Source organism: Thermobia domestica, chromosome 2 (genome assembly GCF_964235325.1).
Source record: "Thermobia domestica chromosome 2, izTheDome1.hap1.1, whole genome shotgun sequence".
NCBI classification, from domain to species: domain Eukaryota; kingdom Metazoa; phylum Arthropoda; class Insecta; order Zygentoma; family Lepismatidae; genus Thermobia; species Thermobia domestica.
Genome location: NC_137455.1, coordinates 354,730,383 through 354,752,627, shown reverse-complemented (window position 1 = coordinate 354,752,627; position 22,245 = coordinate 354,730,383). Strand labels below are relative to the sequence as shown.

The window sequence follows — 22,245 nt, the reverse complement described above, 5'->3', positions numbered from 1 at the left end:
TTATTCGAGCAATTTCCAGAATTCGATTAATTATTCGAACTATGTCCAGTATTCGATCATTTATTTCAACATTGGCCAGTATTCGATTAATTATTTGAACAATGTCTGCTGTTCGATTAACTATTCGAACAATATCCATTAGCGGATTAATTATTCCAACAACGTTCGATATTCTATTAATTATTATAAGAATGTCCTCCATTCGATTCATTATTCGAACAATGTCCGCTATTCGATTAATCATTCGAACAATTTCCACCATTCGATTAATCATTTAAGCAATTGTACATTATTCGATTAACCCGTCGAACAATTGCTGATGTTCGGAATAGTTACTTATTTAATGGAATATTTTGTTCAATTATTAAGACATTATTTTCTTTGAAAATTCGAAAAACATATTGTAAAAATATTCAAATTTTAAAACTCTATTTACCACTAAATGTAAAGGATCTAATTTGATTCGTTTACTGTCAACTGACGTCACCTACTTGTTAACAACGTACAGAAGTCAACTGATTATCTTATACTTACGTGTTGTAACATAATAGTCTTTGTAGGCCAATGAAGATCTTGGCAGAGAGTGAATCCAAATAAATCTTGGATAACCTTCGAACGAATTAGCCAATTTAAGCATTTTTCGATGATTTATCGGAGAATTACGTTCAGCATAGTGAAGGAATGGCATAATCAAGTCAATCTTTCGCTCGGAAGCAACTAACAAGTACAGGCTGTTGTTATTATGTAAAAGTATCTTATATCTGTTGTAAGTAATAGCAGATTTTAGCGCTGAATATCAATTAAGAATGAAAAATGTTAAGAATTTAAAGAATTTATTCAGACGTCGTTAGAAAGGAATTCTATAACAATTGTCTTGCTAAGATGTTAGTATCAATACAGAATAAGGATTAGAACTTTGCAAGAATGTCCACCATTTTCCCCAGATATCTCGTGCAGTAATGTGTTCCATCTATCTGAGATGTTTTAAGTTTTTAAGTCCATATTGCATTCAGTGATCTACAAAATTACATTCCACTCATTTATTTGTTCGTCCATTTTTATTCAACACACCTTCTTCGAAAACACATATAAATTATGTATTCCCTAGAAATTTGCTTCAGGTTTCATGTTTATACATTACATTGGAACACTGATCAGTCGTAGGATTTATTTTATTTTATTATTTATTTATTTTTTTTATAATTATAAATGTCGCTCGTAGGGTTGGCAGAGTTTTCAGAAAGGAAAAAGGAAGACCTTTTGATTTTTAGAGGAAAAAACGAAAGATATGTGATATTGAGAATTTGCATATAACAAATATATACGGTACGGTTTCACATTGTAACACACTAATTTTGATTGAAAACTGGTGCAATTTCATTGAAACCAATTGTGCAACACATAAAACACAAATAGTATATTACAATTCTCTGTGGGAGATCACTTGGCTCAGATTCCAGGTTAAGCCAGGTTTTCGTTCCATATAACCTCTGTGCTAAAAAAAAGGTACAATCAAATCTAACCAACCACGTATATTACACGAATCTACGTTGTCTTTTAAGTGTAGGGCTATTTTAATGAAATTGCACCTCTTAACAGTCCCACATCTTTCTTTGTACTTGCAAAAATAATAGCAGAACACTGAAATTCACAATCAGTTGGAACTCTGCTTTTATTGGTTCACAGTAGCTTCTGTTCTAGACATTAGTGCTTTTATTCTTGACATTGGTGCTTTTATTGTGCCTTTGTTAGTTTACATTAGCGTCTGTTTATGACAATCATGCTTTTATTAGTTAACAGTAGCTTGTTTCTGATATCAGTATATCACGACCGATCGGAGCTCCGATATGACAAAAATGATGTTGACAGATGAAGGCTAAGGTACCAAAACCAAATTATCATAAGGCTGGCGTACCGGCTAGATAGGAGGTAAAAACGCAACAAGTTGTATTTTTTCTCTGAATACTAAGTTACATCGTTCTCTTACGTTGTTATCAGTTTGTGAGATCCAAATCCTCTAATAAAAAAAAAATGCACTTACAAAATTGTATATATATTTTATGTGTCGACGGCTATGATGTATTTGAATTATTAAAGAAACGGACAAAATAATTTTACGGAGAAAATAAAAATAAAAACGTAAAACTTACGGGGAAAACGTAAGGTCTAGTCGCCTCTGTACCCTAAATTGTAGATAAGGCAAGATTTCGTGACTACGACCCCTAACAAAAGGAAGGGAGCTTGAAAGTGTTTTTTCTGCTTGTTCACCAGAATTCTGAAATTACTAGACGTAGAAACCTTGAAAAATTTTGTATTAACACTAGTTTTCAGGTAGCTCGGGACTTTGTTTCTAAACCCCAGCATTTGATCGGTCTACGACCTCGCAGTTTTCATATTACTAACATATCTCTTAATCTTAATGGCTTTTGAGATATGGTCATCTTATACTTCTTCCCTTCTTAAGGGAACATCAAAATACGCTGTAGAGATATGGTCATCTTATAATTCTTCCCTTCTTAAGGGAACATCAAAATACGCTGTAGAGATATGGTCATCTTATAATTCTTCCCTTCTTAAGGGAACATCAAAATACGCTGTAGAGATATGGTCATCTTATTTTAACAATTACAACCCTATTCTTTTTTATCTACCCGCGTTTTCTCTTCCCTTCTAGGGAATATATAAAAAAAACATGCTGAAATACGGCTTTTAGTTATTTTAAATGAAAAATCTAAAAATCAAATTTCATGTCTCTAACCTTAACGAATTTCGACATATTTCCATCTAGTTACAACAACTGTAAGTCCACCATTTTTCTTTCAGCCTTTTTTCTTGCCATTCTAGGAAAAAAAAACGTCTAATCATTTTAAACGAAAAGTCTAAATGACGAACTTCATGAGTCTAACCTTCAGATCCCGTGATATGGACGTCTTATTGTAATAATTGTAATGCCCCCTTTTTCTTCCCTTCTAGATTAAATATTAAAAAAACTTTGAAAGCCTTGTCTAATGATTTTAAACAGATATATGATGGTATACAGACTCTCATGTCTCTACCATTCAGAGACTCCGAAATATGGACATTTTAAGATAATTGTCATCTCTCTTCTCTCCTTTCCCCATTCGAATTTTCAAAAATCCCTCCTTAGTAAAACAAGTGCTATGCTCTGTCGTAAGGGTCGGATCCAGGATATTCCGAAGGGGTGCACCAATAACTACTAAAATGATCAATCAGACTGAAACTCTTCAAAGTGACAGGCGTAGATAGTGTTTATCCCTGACAACGCTGATACATAGAACGGGGAGGGGGGTATGGTATTATTTTAAAGAGAGTCACAAATGATATGCAGGAAAAAAAGTTATTCTCTCCTACTGGCTTCTGTTTTCTTCCCCTATTTGACAAATGTTATATTGTTTTGCTTGGTAAATCCTTTTCCTTCAACGTTAAGAAAATTGACTTAAATTATTGCTTTTGGAAAGCTCTGCTTTCTCTTAAGCCCCAAACGGAAAAATAATGACAGAAAGTTTCGGAAAGTGTTGCTATTTTCACTCCTAGCTTCTCATTTTAGACAGTGTATATTTACAACGAAGGGGGGATGCACGTGCACCGGTGCACCCCCCTAAATCCAGCCCTGTATATATCGTAAGACGGGGTTATTTTGCACATCAGAGGTTACTTTGGACAAGATATGAAAAGAGTTTCACAGTCTTCTGTCGCTAAAACCATGAACCAGGCACGTAGCCAGGATTTCGTGAAAGGGGGGGGGGGATCCGTGACATGAAATACTGTGGTCATCACACCAGGGACTCGATCATTCTAAACAATTTTACTGGAACATATATTGGTTCGTTTAGCCAGGATTTCGTAACGGGGAAGGGGGGGTGACATGAAATTCTGAAGGCCCAGGAGCTCGATCAATCTAAACTACTTTACTATCAACATATATTGGTTTGTGATGATATATTGGTAAGTATTTTAATAAACTAAAAAGAAATCTCGAGTAAAATTTAAAAAAAAAAAGTATTGAAAAAGATTATACACTATTTACATCCTTCCTCTGTTTGTTCAAATATAACAATTTTCCTTTCATTATGACCTCAACTATTATAAAAAGTATATATTCACTATTATAAAAAGTACATACTCAATAATGTTTTGTAAAATATTTTGCAATATCTGCGTTCCTTTTTCTGTTGAATCAAATGTTAACAGAACTTTCTTTCCACATATATTTTTGTTTTTATTACTCCGTCAACTACTGTCTGTTTCAAATGACAGGTTAAAGGAGCAGTAGAAAATTGTTTTTGAAATAACATGTTTGATATTGCAAGAATGCGATGACGAAAAATTATGATAAAAAGTGTCCACGCTGTTACAGAACGGCACTATGCTTTCGGAAGTTTGAAATTTCCCTGACTAGTAACAGAAATTCTGAGAATTCCGCATCTTTTCTAGAAATTTCAAATTTCCTGATCCCTCCAGGATAAATCACTCACCTCGCAACCATGTATTGCAAGTAATACAAATTTCCTCATAAGAAAGAGTAATCAAAAGCCTCCTGTAGTTTAGTTTTAACGCTGGTCCTTCTTTTTCTCATTTCATTTTGTTTCATCCTTCCCTTTTTTTTTTTTTTTTTTAATTTCTGGTCTCCTCCGGAACCTCCTTGGCTGCGTGCCTGCATGAGCTGTAAAGAGGAAGTTTATACCGTAAGATAGAACACCTAACTATATTTTGGCTATAATGTTGGTGGTTAACATCAGTTCTAATTACTCGGAGGGTTTGTTGTTGTAGAGGTATGGAAAGCAGTCATTGTAAAGGCCGACAAAATTTGAGATATCACGTACAAGAATTTCCGTTAAAGTTAAGTCACTTTCGTAGAATACTACTGTGTATAACCTGACTTTGCTGCAATAGTTGAAATTGAAATGTGAAACGTTTTAAAGTCATGAAAAAAAGAAGGTAAAACTGGGAGAAGGCGGTTTCAACTTCTTATCGGGGTTTGCATCGGTCTAAAATATTCCTTAGATAGGAAATTATTACTACTGGAACCTCCTGTATTCTAAATTTAGGTAAATTTTGTATTTAGGTAGATGCCAGAATGAATTTCTTGTTGGAAAATAAATTATGAACAGTGGCGGATCCAGAAAAATAGTTTGAGAGGATCTTCACTCACAAAGGCTTCGTTTTTTTTTTTTTTAAAGAAATAATTAGATTTTTGGAGGTCTTGAAGCTTATAGAAATGACTAACATTATATTTTTGTTAAAAGAAATCATGCAATTTGGGTGGGCTTCAGCCTGAAAGTCCCAAATCCCGTAAATCTTCCACTGATTACGTTTGGGATGATATTCTTGTATATAAGGAATAACCAAAGCAAATCAGTTCATGCGGATTATTTTTCTATTCCTGAGGTGGCATTTTCGTGGGACATATGCTAAACTATCAGAATGTGGTTCCTGTGCCGGTACCAGAAAATACATAATTTTCTTTACAAATATCGATAATTCGCACTAAGTGCTGATACTCTACCATTATTCTAATAGTCTATCAATATTGTGGACTGCATGCAGTTTTGTGCAGGAAGTAAAATGTATAAATACTGAAGGAAAAACATTGCACAGAAACATTATGATCGTATGTTGAACATACGTTTTTGTATGTTGTGCAAAGCATCCCCACCTATGGGGCTACTTTGCACCGAAGTTTATATTTCAATAACTATGGTCATACTGAATGTTTACTAATGCACTTGCATGAATGTTCTTTCTTATATCTAGCTATTATATTTTGAAAACACAGTGTTTTAAATCATATCGTTTGTAAGTTACATGCGATATATATATATATATATATATATATATATATATATATATATATATATATATATATATATATATATATATATATATATAAAATATTCCCCATGTATCATTAACTGACTCGACTGGCCATGAAAGCATTATTCCTTCACATATAGTGCCATCAAGGATTTACTATAAATGCTGCGCAAGATTATGTTTAGGAAATGTAGCCCCTAACATGTTGAACAAGGGGGGAGAGAGAAGAAATGCATTATTTATTTAATTCAAAAGAAATAGGACTTGTTTGAAGCCAAAAAGATATAATAATAATAATAATAATAATAATAATAATAATAATAATAATAATAATAATAATTATTATTATTATTATTATTATTATTATTATTATAATGTCCAGTAGCAAATCACTGCAGTCTTATAACTATATATATATATATATATATATATATATATATATATATTTCAAATATTATTCATAAATTTTAATATTTTTCAAAGAATAGTCATTCTAGTAGTTACTCAGTTAAGAAACGTATATATATTTCTTCTTGTTCTTCTTCCTTGGCACGTAAATAAAACTCATAGCGTTCATGGTCTGAATATTTTTTACTGAAAATACATGTTCTCGTAATATCAACCAGGTGAAGTGTTCGTTGTCTAACGTTTCGAGAACAAACACTGTTTTATCTTCAAGGATCAGTATGAAGAGACCAGGCAAAGGAATTTTGTATATATACTACCTGGAGTGAGCAAGGTGGGCTCAGATTGGTTGATGGATTGTCCAATAAGTTTTCTGCCTAAAGACTGGCTGTGATTGGTCGGTGGCTAGTGCTTTCTGATTGGTTGGTGTGTTGTCCAATCAATTGTTGGTCTAATGACTGGCTGTGACTAGTTGTTGGCTGATGCTTTCTTATTAGGTAAATCCAGGTGTTACTAAGTAGATAGCCAACATCTCTATTGAGATTGCTGCTTTTTTTCAAAATTGGTATGGCGTCCTTTATTTTTCCTATCTCAATATCCTGAGTTTGTGGAACCCGATTTGTCTGTTTTATGTAGTTTGCATGTTCTTGAAATGCTGGACAACGAACACTTTACTTGGATCTCGAGAACATATATTCGCATCATGTCACTAAGAAAGCTTCAGCTCCTGTTTATTACATTGTTGTAGAGTAAGTACTGGATTTACAATTGAATTCGTTCATGCAAAAATGGCCTCAGTCACCATGATGGCGAAATTGAGTTAACATAAGATTTTTGTTCCTATTGAGTACACTTATGTCTATATGCATAAAGAGCTTCAGTTTCATTGGTCTAACATTTTATAAACAATGTCAACTTTGATTATTCTAGGCAACATGGGCCTAAGTTAGTGACTGAAGCCCTTTCTACATGGAGAATTATATTTGTTTTATATATTAGTAGCAATAGCTATTGACTTCACCCCAATAGACCTGCAACGTCTGAAACATGATAAAAAATGTCTTAACACAGTTTTGTGTTTAAAAAGAGCAAATAATAATAACTAAATAAAATTTAAATACATACAGGGGTTTGCCTATAATTTACATGCATGAAAGGCTTCAGTCCACAGCGGAAATCATTTTCTTACCATGATAATGAGCATAAACATGGTTTTCCTATACAGCATTCGATTAATGTAATTTTTATCTACATGGGAAAAATGGTTTGTCTTGATTTTATAGTTTCAAAACTGCAATGTGTTTCTTATATTTCTTAAAACTAAAGTTTATTTGACTGGAGCCCTCTTTGCATTAACTGATTCAATTGTTATATTGACATTTATAAACAGTAGTTGTCCTAACTTGAGTGGGATTAATAAATCAATGAAAACATTGTTTTAAAGTTCATGTCTTTATTTGTATTTATATGCCAGGGATCACAGATTTTGTGACGGATATGGGATTCATTTTTTAAACCCACTCCGTTTAAAATGAGCTTTTTTTCATTTACATCTTCATTTAATATATATTATATACTTTTTCATCATTCATTTTTGTTATGTGTACAAAGCTACAACAACTACAAATATTATGAAAGGCAACTACAAGGTCATATATGCACAAGTCACACACATAACATGTTATAACCAAAGTTACACATCTCACAGCGTATAAATTGATCGTAATAAAATAAGTTAAAACGAAATATCTCCATATATATTATGTATTATTTATTTATATATTATAGGATATATTTGTGTTAGACCGATAAGCTTCTAGAATCGATATCATTCCAAATCTACTTAAGAGAAATTTTAATAAATATGGTTTAAAAAACATGTGCTTTATAATGATATAAACTGAAAGAGATCAAGCTTGAAATTTTTATAACCTAGCAATAGTATTTTGACAAATTTAGCACAAATAATACTCCTGCACAAGAGTTTATGTGGGAATTTTGTATGTCCGACTACGTGAAAACAAGCATAATAAATTATCAATTTACGAGCGGCGTTTACACTAAAGTGGCAACCTAACTGCGATTGTTGTTGTTTATCCGGATGACCAATGATGAACGTAGTTTATTCCTGGAAAGTGTAGCGATTGTATTGACGACTTCTTGTTTCCGTATTACGGTGTGTGTGATCAGTGGACGATGTTAAAGTGAGCTGAGCGTGACATATCACCCTGAACAATGTTTACGGTGCGGAACGAGGTCGAAATTGTTGTCTGATCTACAAAGGATTACGTGAAATGTGTGGTGATAGTCCTCTACCTTATCGGATGGTTGCGAGATGGGCTGCGGCGTTCGAGACGGGATGTCAGTCAACAGACATAGAAAATGGAGGCTGGGAACCTTATTGGAACGGCTACGGATCAACATCATGTGGAAGGACCCCAAACATTGCTCGAAAATGATCGATGATGGACGTGCAGTGAACTGGTTAATAAATTGAATATTTTATCTGCGTCAGTGTACCACATGCTTACACTCAATCTCAGCATGCGTAAGATTGCACCCAGATGGGTACCACATGTCCACCGATACCTTAAACGTTTAGCGTAAGTAGATGTTAATTTCTGCACCGCATTATTGCATTTGATGAAGCATGGGGAAGATCATACGAACCAGAATTAAAACGAACATCTAGTGAGTGGTGCTACCCGGTGTCCTCACGACTAGAAAGTTCAAACAAGAGGTAGCAAACATTAAGTCTATGATGATAATGTCCTATGACCACAAAGGCATTATCCTCTGGCATCAAGTGTCACCAGGAGTTACTCTTAATGCTGCGTACTATGCCTCGTATCTGAGTCAGCATTTGGGCCAAGTATTGCGGTACAAACAGCCACATCTTCTGCAGTTTGAACCAATTCTGATTCACGAATCACGACAATGCCGAATACCATATTGCCCATGCGGCGTAGATACTTTTATGACAATGGGGTTGGAAGGTACTGGAGCACGTCATATTTCCCGGGTATGAGCTACTGCGATTTTGATTTTTGCTCATAAATAAAATAATTACTTTTGAAAAAGTTATTGGTTCTTGAACTTGAACGATATTTACCCCAAAATGCAGGCTAACCGGGAGAGATTACATCTTTATTTTTCTATTTTTCCTTTAGGTAACTAGTGCAAAATTTACTGAACTAGATGCCTAAGTTTTATTTCAAACACTCATGGGGGTATTTTTTAAAATGGTGTCAATCATGCAACAGAAATTATTTTGTGTAGTAAAAATATATTAATGTCTTCTTTTATTACAGTACAACTCACTTTTCAGCCAATAGGAGGTTGCTTCTCCTCATAAGAACGCCATTACACTTTGGTATACAAAATTTCTGGACAAAGTCAAAACCATAGCTACCCGCCATCTTCATAAAAGACAATGAATACAGTTTGGTTAAATTTTGCTTCTATGGTTATTGCTAAACCCCAAAGAAATAAAATATTTGAGTAAGTGCCCTACTTCTAAGGAATGGATTGTATTTTTGTTTGAAATCTAGAAATCTAAGTTAAAATACTTCAAACGTCTGTTGGAAAATTTACGTAAATTCTTTTCAATACAACATGTAAACCTAATTTGCAGCCAAGATAAAATTTGGTTTTTTGTGTAATTAAGTTGCTCATTACTAAGCACTTAATTTTAAAGCTTACAAAGTTTTCGTGTTTTAAATTACGTTAAGTAGTAAATATTCTCAAATATCAATTTCCATTTCTCTTACTTTATGGCAAAAATTCTTTGCTAAAGTAATAACATAACACTTTATTGTTTCTCATGATATATTTTCTTCATACAATTCGTTATCCAGACAGCACATGCTTCTGAAACATGTTTAAAGCTAATAAAATTTATGTATAACTTGTTAATCCTAATTTGCTGCGCTCTTTCAGATTTTGTTCTCTGTTATTTTCAGCAATATTTTCGCACACTTTCAGCTGCTTTATAACAATGTGTTTCGTAACTAATGCTAACTAGAAATTTTATTTTTCCTACTTTTGGACATAGTATCGATTATAAAAGTTCATTGGTGTAGTTTATATATATCCTGTATACTTGTGAGTATATGTATATATGTACAAAGTGCTAGTATGTTTCTTTCCATAACATTAATTTGCATTTCATTATAATGTACAATATGCCAGTAGCACAGTAATCACCACGTTCTTACAAATTTTATTATATAATGTCGTAGTACCATCTCATTCACCGTGCTCTTACTAACAATGATCTACAAGTTACTTTAATGTAATAACTAATAAAAAATGTAAGTAATGTAAAAAAATTTACAAACTTGTTTCATACCTATCATAAGAAAATTTGCACAGCTTTTCATTATTTATACAGGTATTTCCTTCAATAGGAAGAGAGAATATTTTGGTGTCGATTTCGTGACTTCGCAATCCTCTACGAACGAAAGTAGTACGCTTTTAGATCTTTCTTTGAAGATAGATGTGTGCATTTCCTATTTTCACATTTTGTTTTTTCGAGTGTAAGTTTTCCCTCTATCTTTGTTAGGTGTCTCTCTAGGCTGTACTAATTAACCATACATCCATTAATAAAGAATATACATTATGATAGAAGCAAGTCACGACTATCGTATAGGATGCTAACTGAATCACTTTGAAAATCAACAATAAATTTTCCCTCTCGCTATACTTTACATTTTATGACATACTTTCTTTAAACTCATTTGTACAGTAATCTCTCAATACCACCTTTATAACTTCAGCGATGCCATAATAATAATTCACAATATAATGAGATTATAAGGCTTTTAATAATTACTTTTAATAATTTAAATATACACATAAAATAATTAAAAGCAATGTTAATTTTACTCCAACCTGTCATGGGTTTATGTCTTACAACGATAACGACTGTGATCTTCAGAGGAACAAATACATGAGAAGACAATAATAAAATATTTAAAAAAATAAGGAAGCGAATAATATTGAATACTTGCTATCGATGGTGGGACTAGTTATTATGTTCCTTTAAAACATATAATGCTGTTTAATTGGTTCTTATAAACAATTAAAGAAAATAAATAAAATATTGGTGCATTGTAACAAACTAGGAATTACATTTATTCATAAGTATGCAGGTATCTTGCTTGTAATCTTAATGAAAATCTAGTTTATAAAACAAAATATAAATTTTGCTATGAATCAAAACAGTTAACACACAATTCTTTTGTTTTGAACGTAGTGTGATAATTATGTAATTTTAAATTTGAAAGTATAATTAATATTTAAGTCGCGATTTCAAATAACGACTCTCATTTAAATAAATTTAGTCCCTTTCCTCATGTATGAAACAATTATGCTCATTTGTTAATTTTAAATAATTTTTTTAACAATTGTTAATACATATAACATCACTTTAGTGGGTATTTTTTAAAAATTAAGTTTTGAAATTTTCTGTGATCTTTTTTCTTAGTTATTGTGATTTAATTAGTTTACCTGTTTTTTTAATATTCAATAATTTAAATAGTGTTGGAAGTATATTTCCTATATGACTAATCAATAAGGTGGGTGAAGGAAGATACTTCTTGAATTTTATTGTAACATATATTCATTTCTCACATATATTCGTAAATATTAAGAATACAATTTACGTTGCAATTTAATAGATTGTGATAAAAATGACACAGATGGAAAAATAATAACTTTGATTAATTATAAAATCTAATTAGTCTTTCAAACTGAAGTCAACATTCATTTGAAACGTTCCATTGTATAATCAAACCAGAAATTTTTCATAAAGAATTCCTGGAGAACCATTCGTTGTGGAAGGCTAATCTGTAAATATTTAAATACGTTTTGTAGTTCTTGCACAAAATCTGTTATTTTTTAAGTATCATTGTACTTATATTTGATTTACTTATTATTCTTGTTAATATTTTGTTGCTCTTAGTGTGACATGGTTAGTGGGGCGAATATGAAAAATAACTATTGTTCAGTCCATATCTTGTAGATTTCACTACACACTTCTAATATGTATATATAACTTGCTAAAGTGAGTTTGTTCTAAAACAATTACCTCTTTTCGGTTCAAAATTTACCGTGACATAATCTTAGTAGCACCAAATCTAAGACTAACTCTGAGAAATCATGTATTTGAATGTTTTGCAACATATGAAACAACTTCACACAGCTAACCCAACGAATAATTATTTTAAAAATTATAATATGTAATCCAACTACTCCTAAGTATTCTAACATTTCCTAATTCGTATCCTAGTTAGCAAATCAAAAAATGAGTCCCCTACCATGTAACAAACATTTTTATAGAGCAAATGAGTGTGCTATTGTAATACGGCTTACGCAAATTTTCGAAAATTTCCTTAATTTTTATTGCGTCCGTGTAATAATTTATTTGTTTTATAGGCCTCTTTTGTAATAAATTGATATTTCATGGAGAAGAACCCATGCATTGTAGAAATGCATTCCTCTACAACAGAGGAAAAGTCTAATACGTTTACGGAACACAAAAAGGTTACTATTCAATGTTGAAACTTAAAAAATGTACAAAATGTTTCCACAAACATATACTTTATATATGTTCTTGGAATAAATCAAAATATAATGAATACATCTCATATAATATAAACCATATTTAACGTACATATATTACGACTTCACTTCTCTGTAAAACAGTCATACATTTTTCTCTCATTCCATTTAAGCTTCATATGTAAGCAAAGCCTATTTACATTATCATTATGTCTATCATGATTTTGCAATTAAGATATCATATATCGTCACCAACACTATGTACAGAAACATATACATAAGTAGTAATTATTTTTAGCTTCTTTCAATTATTTCTATGTATATTTATATAAACAATTATATCACCTTTGGTATTGTAATACTTTTAGGTTACACATTACACACATGAGAAAATAAAGGTGTTAAAATAGTAAATCTCTCAATACATACAGTTATTGGCATTGGTAGTGCAAACTATTGATAATTCTTTTCTATTGATTTATAATAAAGAGACTGTATTTCTATCGTGTTCCCAGGACGCTTCTGGTCCCTTTGCTTCGTATTAGTACTTAAATGTCTTTCTTAAATTAAATACACATCTAAAGTGTTGCAAATACGAAATAGCAATAAAATCCGTTAACACCAAGTTTCTTACTTAATAACTTGATGAAGTTTTATTATTGTGATTATCGTTAAATGTTCGAACATTTGTGCCTATTAAAATATTTTTTCATTCGACCCAAGTTTGTATATGATAAAAGAGTGACCACCACTTTCTTTAAAGAAGGTGGAATTATTTGAATTGTCAATGCTACCTGATAAGCTTTAATATTTTGTTCATTTTAACATTCATACAGGATCCTACATATAAAACACAAGGTACGAAACAAAGTTTAACATTTTTTGTTCATTAAAATACATCGTATAATTCGCATCTTTATGGAAAAAAGATTACAACATGATGATTTGGTGAAAAGTAAAGAAAATATTTATGAAAATACTCCCAAGCAAAACACGTATATGTATTAACATACTTACCACAATTTTTTAAAGTTTGTTATGTTAAACTAGAAATATTTAAAATCATTGGATATGATCGAACTTTTTGACAAACATTTGATTCTATATATTAGCAAGTCATAATTCCTTTTATGTGTTGGAGAAATATTTAAGGTATGATAATACGTTATCAGATGAGGAATCATATGATGTATTGTTATTAATGCAAACAGAATAGAAACCTAAATAACTAATAATATCAAATGTATTCAGGAAAGAAATAAGAAATATAACCACTAATTTCGTTAAAAATAATAGTTCTAAAGGCTGCACTGAAATTTTGGTTCAGATGATATATTTCGAAGTGATATATGTTCTAAATTTGCAAGAACTTATCTCGAAAACTTTAAGAATAAAGTTTGACACTTTCAAATAGTGATAAACAAAATTATTGTATATTAATATATCTACGTGATTTGCCAAGAATTTGATTTGCATACGTTCTGAAGATTTACTTTTTATTTCTGATAATTAAGCTTCTTTAATTAATTACTTATTTATAAAATTCTGAAATATATTTAAAATGTCATGGTTTATAGTTTTTTTTCTTTCGTGCGTTTAACAAATCTAGAGGTGTTAAATGCATTACAAAAGACTTAATAGAAAAAGGGATGAGTTAGTGGTCTGAAGTTTATTGAAGACACAGTTTAGAGTGATCCCATTATCAATTCATATTTCTTGATTCTCAGCATAAAACATTATTTAGTTTCACTTATGAGTTTTTGTTTTGACAATAGTCATTTGGAAATATTTAGATATCTGAATATTTATTACAATAACGTTTACATAACAAATTAATAATACTTGAAGTTATAATGTGTAATATAACATAATACATTTACATATATAGTAACAATTTTTAGTTCAATTTTACAGAACGAAATAAAAGAATATGTATTTTTATAGATTCTCTCACTTCGAGTCGTAAAAGAGAACGAAGTCATTTAAATTTTATAGTTCTCTTTACGTTTTTGGCAAGAAAATATAATAATTACTATATACATCACACTTTCACACAACGCTCGCATACACATAAAACATTTAATATATCAATATATCATTATATCAATATATATGTTTTTAAGAAAGTCGTTCAACCTAGTAAAAGGAAAGGTATTGTTTTCCAACTCTTAGAGTATATATATCTAGATATATAATGCAACAGAAAATATATGATAATAACTGATTCACAGTAATGTAACCTCATAGCATGCATGTGCATAAAGAGAATATCACAATGGAAAATGAAAACATAGATCATATACATATATTTAACTGTTACCCCAAGATTCAGTTCTTGTTTCTTTTTATTAATAGGATAAACAGCTTCTAATAAATATGATTTCACTACTTTGAGGCACTGCCTGGCAAGCATGGTGACAGTAGTTTAAAATAATTTGCTCTTGTTTCTTTACGTAATATGCTGTTCGCCAACACATAAATATGCAGTTACAGTACGTAAGGCAGTAAGCTTCCTTTACAGTCAATGTTTTTTTTTTGTTTTATTTATTTATTTGATCATTTTTGCTAAAAATTTAGGGGTACGTAGAACATATTGAAGTCACACAAACCTTTTATGTTTGTTTTAAAATATATATTTATATTCTTGTTTAAAATGTTAACGTTGTTAACATCCCCATAGATATAAGATAATCTAGACTGATCAATACTTGTCAATTTAATCTACACGATTTGTTTAAAATATTCGTTATATGTTATAAACGCATCACCCAAAATTAAGGTTACTTTTCTTAAGGCTTCAAGCAACCTAAAATTATCTGCTAGAAATTTTGGTTTCAGGAGTACTTGAAGTATTTCGTATGAATTAATTCATCTAGATATCTTATATCTATGATGACCTCCACATTCGAAGAATTATATATTTACAATAGTATATTACAAAAAAACAGTATTTTATTTTCAAACTTTAACCAAAAGAAAGTATTGGAAGTTTGTTTGTAATGTCTCACTTACGTTAACATTGTGATTTGAATGATATGAATAACCAGTTTTAATTTAGAAAGCACACTTATAGTGATTTTCCAAAGCTCGGAAAATTTTAAATATATATATACATACAGTAAGTACAATTACGCACTTCATATAATATACACATTGTGATACGAGACCTCTTTTTTCCATAGTATGTTTCGTTTACATTTTTTAAATTATTAAAATATTTAGATCTTCGTTATAAGAATTTAAAAAAAAACAACGATTTTTTACTACAGTATCTGACGATATAACATAATACAGTTTATGTTGGAAATGGTACACGGTTTTTGAAGGATAATACAAACATATGAGAACTCATGTTAGTCACGACTTTTAATATAATTATGGTAGGGTTGAATCTATCTTAGATCAAACTATGTTTTTCAAATTTACTGCTATTTGTGCATTACAAAAAACTGTTCTTGATTCAAATATATAGTTTTAAATTTTTGAGTGATATTGCAAATACACACTATATTTGGGTCTTTGTGTATATATATTGTTTACAATGTATTTGTGGTGTTAAAATTGGCATCTCTTTACAAAAAAGATAAGCCTCTATCACATTGCAATGGAATTATTTACGTTTTTATATATCCGAAAATACTGTATATTTATATACACCACATATTTATTCTAAGAGTGATATTTAGATAAATTTATTTCGAAACTTTAAATATCGTGATTTTACTGTATTTGTCAATGCCATATGTATTTTTAGTTTTATAACTATAGTAAGTATGAAGATTTTGAATAATGAGATTTCGCTCGAAAAGTACACTGTGAAAAATGAGGTGTTGGAACAACACAAAATGACTACCTCTTTAGCGTGTTACTTGTGTGTTAATTCAGCGCCTTCCGAGCATATCAGAAATAACTCGTTACTACCTGAGAGAATTTGCATTGGTATTTATCGTTTAATATGAGCAAAGCTTTGCGAAATATATTTGGCACTTATGCCAAGTAACGAATAATGTTGTTTTCTGTAATCTGTTACAATAATATTGTTGTAAACCTGTGAATCGTCTGACAACAGTTACATAGGCAACCGTCCTGCCATCTTCTGTTCATACGTGCTAAGAGACAAGAACGACGGATAAAGAAAGTAGATGGACGCATAGCTGTCTGTGTAACTGTTGTGAGATGCTTCACAGGTTTACAACAATATTATTGTGACCGATTACAGAAAACACAAACTGTTATTAGTTACTTGCCACGAATTCGAAAAATATTTCGCAAAGCTTTGCTCATACCAAACGTTAAAATACAATGCAAATACTCAAGCCAGTAACGAGGTATTTCTGATATGTTCTGAAGGCGATGTGCTTGACGTTGAATTGACACACAAGTAACATGCCAAAGTGGTAGTCATTTTGTGTTGTTTCAACACCCATTCTTTGCTGTGTATGCATACAATCACATCAATGGAAACAGATTGAATAATTGTTCGTAACACATGTATTTAATATTACACAACGGTAAGTAAAACATACATTAACATTTAATGAATAAATGAACAGTTCGTTTCTTTATAGATAACACAGTAAATTACTTCAACAGCTTAAAATTGTAGTACATTGGCTTCAAAATATTCCATTAAAAAGTAGCAGAGGTAAACATAATCTACACAGGGTTATGACTTACATTTCATGTGAAGTTGAAGATGTTCATGTGAGTCTATTTGCTTCATTAACTGTTCTTGTGAAACATATTATATTAATAGATATATTAATTGTGTTACTTGTTATATATATATTAATATATTGTTTTGAAGTGTTATAATTAAGCCTGGAATGCTTCTGTTCATGTATGAAGTTAAGAAATGATAATGTATCTGTTTACCTTTCATTTTTTAAAAAGAAAACATTCTTTGATATTATATGCATGAGTAATATTATTGAGAATTAACCTTAAAAAGGTTTGAATATCTACATTACAAAGTTTAAAATTCAAAATGTATACGTACTACCAATGTATTTTATTTGATTCAGGAACAGTTTCCGTAAAATACACGTTTAACAACTTGTAACCTAACATAACAGGTATTATCAGAGGAAGAATATCAATGTCTCACTACAGATGTACGATGTATGACTTTCCGTGTTAGAAAGCCAAAATAAATTAAGTAAAAGGGGCCTTTTATTTGGAATTGTAAAGTTGCTTGTCGTACCACTTGAGGAACACATAGAAACAGCCTTCTGGATTGAAGGAAAACTTTGGTGTAAGATTAACAGTGTAGCTCAGCAGACACATCTCCATCCTTCCGTAGGCCGAGGCTTTGTCAGGTCTATTTCGGGCTCTTGTCGTTCTGTTGCCTCGAACAGGCTTCCCTAAAATTATGAATTAATTAATATTATATTCTGTACATTTAATAAGAAGAGAAATAATACATAGATTTATAACGCTACTTATTAAATATTAAGTATTAACTCTTGTTAATTATATTGATATTCTTTTTATATTCGAATGTTCCGTTTGTATCCATCAAATCAGGTGGTATATTACACCAATGCATTTCTTCAGATTTGCTCTCCACAGCTGAGTCTTCAATTCATGAATTACTTATAGATTATTCTTGTATACAATATGGTTTATGAATCATTAGATGACTATTATGTGGAATTCAATCTGTTCAGAATCTTCCATGTTCATCGAATTATTTAGGACATAGATATAAGAAATATCTCTGTTTAATATGACTCCCAGGCCACAAATTTCAGTTCATACAAAACTTGTCAGATTTCTTTTGTTACTTGAAATTTCTTAAGAACATTATAATTTGTGTTCATATTGGGAAGAAACGGAAATCCAAACTCTTAAGTATTGAACGTGTGTTAAATGAGAAAACTCGAGTAAAGAAAGAAATGGTATAGTAATGTTTGAGATCAATAGTAATAAAAATTGTTTCTCATAATTTTCTCATAATTAGTGATATTTACGTGTGTATCATTCATATTTGCATATTTTCAATGTGTTTCTTTTTCCAGTGGCAGCTCTGGAGGAAATCACATTGCTAAAAATTAACATATTATCGAAGTAACTTCCCCCAAAAGCCATCATTGCCTTTTTTGAGTTGTTGTTTGGTGATTAATGAATATCAATACATCAGCTTTCATCAATGGGCTTGTGCAAGAACTTTTGATCCCTGCTCACTTCTTTCCAACAACTTTTCCGTTTGAACTGGAGGGGCTCAAAAGAGCAAAGGAGGAACGTATATTCATTTTTACATTTTTGAATTCCAATGAATTTAGACAGCTGTTGGATACTGTATCATATGTGAATTGTAGAAGTAGACAGTCCAGTCACTATTTAATCGCAAGTATTATATTAATAGTTCAACAGCGCAAACATATTAAATATTTATTAATATCAATCGTTCTCCAAACAATATTAAGTTGCACATAACAAATGAGTTTAATATTTGACAAGAACATTTTGTGTGTTCTAAAGTGTATGTAGTTAATCAATGTAGTCCGTAAAATGCATACGCTAAAGCACAAATTCCAATGCGTATTTTTTGGGTATGAGCAATTATAGACAGGGGTTACACCCAGATTAACATCATATCGACATTCCGACTCATAAAAATCCCTAAATAATACCATACATTTCTGAAAGTCTTGCCCTGATTTTAATGTTAGAAGAACAAAAGCCAAATATTGGAAACATTGCGGTGTCAGGACAGGACTCACATCTTGAATCGAAGAGACAAACTAGTCTTGGCTGTAAAAATTCAGTCACCATGAACATCTATCAGTATAAGTTTTGAGAGAATTTCACTTTTAGAGTGTTAAATGGATTGCTAGCCTAGGCGCAATGAAATCTCAAATGAATATATTCAACTAAAATGTGAGTGAGTATAATTTGTATTGAATAATGTCTAACGGAACACATTAAGTGGTATAACTATTATAGTTTCCAAGTACATATATCAACATCCATGTATATTGTAATGTCTATTGGTAGATTCAATAATAGACCGGGATTAGCCCTTCACCAATTTTACTATAAAAGCAATCCTCTATGGAATAATTACAAAGTTCCTTTGTAGAGATACAAATAAATATTTCAATATTAGTCCTCAGCATACGTAAAGTGGCTTCGGTTGATGAAGGTTGGAATTAGGTATGTACGGTCAACCCTTTAGCCTCCAAGGTTTTATAAAGGAATTTCCACAACTATGGGATACGGTTTATAAGGAACCTCCTTCGCCCAATGCAGCTTCCAAGATTTTATCAAGGAATCTCCACAACTATGGGAGACAGTTTATAAGGAACCTCCTTCACCCAATGCAGCTTCCATGATTTTATAAAGGAGTCTTCACAACGATTGGATACGGTTTATAAGGAACCTCCTTCGCCCAATGCAGCTTCCAAGGTTTTATAAAGGAATTTCCACAACTATTGGATACGGTTTATAAGGAACCTCCTTCGCCCAATGCAGCTTCCAAGGTTTTATAAAGGAATCTCCACAACTATGGGACACGGTTTAATATGATCCTCATTCGCCCAATGCAGCTACCGGAGGAAACTCCTTTGTTCAATGCGACTTCAGGAGCGGGTGTTGTTGGTTAAGTGATCAGCGTCAACTGATAATTTAGTCTTCTCCTGATCACCCTTTTATAGATGGCTTCTAGGTGAGTTAAGCATCTTCGGGTTCCACCGTGTCGGCTTCGTGTCTTCCCGTTAATTCCGTATATCATCTGCTTAAGTTGATGTTTATAAGCAATAGCACGCGTTATACAGTTGTAACATGTGCTCGAAGGAAAAATACACACTGAAAGGTGGGAATCCTTACAATATGAGAATGCAGTTCTGTGAACTATTTACTATTGCTTATGTTAAATGCCATTTACTCCAATACTTAAAACTTAGCCACAATATTTCATCTCTTAATAAAATTACTACATCAATTTCATGTAATAGTTACCTTTATTCTTATTTGCTGATTCTACTAGAGTTGCTTACGGGACAAGAGTTGACGCTTTCTCGCCCTAAAAAGGTGTCGTGAAAATGAAGTCTCGTCTTCGAAAGTGTCTCTGTTTCGTCTCATATTTCGACACGAAAATTCTGTTTCATCTCATCTTGCGGGCAATCTTAATTACTACATTTATACACACTTAGACATAATCCAGTTAGTACTTTGCATACATTATGTCTCTTGATTTCCCTATACTACATTATATCCTTATACCTCGTACTTCAACTCAGTGGCGTGTTTACCATTTTGTTTCGGGTGGGGCTTGGCTAACTTTCTTCCTGGAATTGTGAAAATTCTGCAAGATATTTCATTTACTTTAATATTTCATTTACTTTTATACAATTTCGGGGGACTTAAGCCCCCGTTAAATACGCCACTGCTTCAACTTATAACTTGTTAGACCGAACAACTGTCTTCCGTAATTCATCATATTATTTATTGATTTCTATCGACTAGCACATACGAAGAGGTAATCAAAAAGCTCGTGCAACCATATAGAAGAAATCCACTTTGGAGAACTCTGACACCATGATGGTCTTAGTTCTTTTCTACGTAATCGCCATGCCTATTGTCACATTTTTGCCAGAGGTTCTTCACTTTCCGTAAGCCCGTTTTGTAAAAGTCTGTATTTTGTCTTTGAAACCACAGTTCTATCTTAGAAATGACGTTATTCCTATTGTCAAAATAACATTATTGTCCTCTGAGTAGACGCTTCATTTGTGGGAAGATAAAGAAGTCACTTGGTTCTAGGTCCGTTGAATAGAGAGGTAGGACAATATTTCATACCATAATTTCACTGCCTTCATCATGGCTGCATAAGCAAAATAAGCTGTAGCATTGTTTGCGAACAGCAGCACCCATTTTGTGACCACGACGTTTCTTCTTCAGTTCTTCTCGTAACTAGTCAGAAGATGGGAATAATACCTACTAGAAAAGATTGTTCCTGTTTTAAATAATCTGTCATGATGACCCCTTCAGTCCCAGAAAACGGAAAGCATCACCTTGGCGGAGGAGCTTATGCCTTTTTAGGATTGGGAGGAGGGGTGTTTCCATTGTTTGCTCATTTCTTTTGTCTCATAAAGATAATCTCAACTTGTCCATCCATTGTCACTAGCCTGCCGAAAGTTCTGTTCATCCACCTCACAGCGATGCAACGTTTCTCTTACAGCACCCTCGAGATTTCTCTTCTGGAAAGGTGTGAGCAGGCGCGGTACCTACCATGCTGACATTTTCTGAAGATGCAGCTGCTTGTGGATGATATTCCAGGTATGAACGAGGACTCATACCTATTGCACATATAACACTTTCAACGGTTATCCTCCTGTCTTCCATTATGATCTCAACTTTCTCCATCATAGCGGAATCATCAGTGAGAGATGGTCTTCCAAATCCAGAGGCGTACGCGATGACCATGTGTCCAGTTTGGAA

The 22,245-nt window shown here is 31.9% G+C and overlaps 1 protein-coding gene across 1 annotated transcript in view; it reads right to left on the bottom strand.

The window, feature by feature from the left end:
* Nucleotides 1-7,688: 7,688 nt before the first annotated feature.
* Nucleotides 7,689-22,245, bottom strand: part of RabX4 (RAS oncogene family member RabX4) — a 114,523-nt gene continuing 99,966 nt past the window's right edge. Inside the window, exon 6 of the mRNA XM_081749303.1 lies at nt 7,689-18,167. Within this exon, the coding sequence (XP_081605429.1) occupies nt 18,078-18,167 (90 nt within the window). The 3' untranslated portion in view covers nt 7,689-18,077. The remainder of the gene's footprint in view (nt 18,168-22,245) is intronic.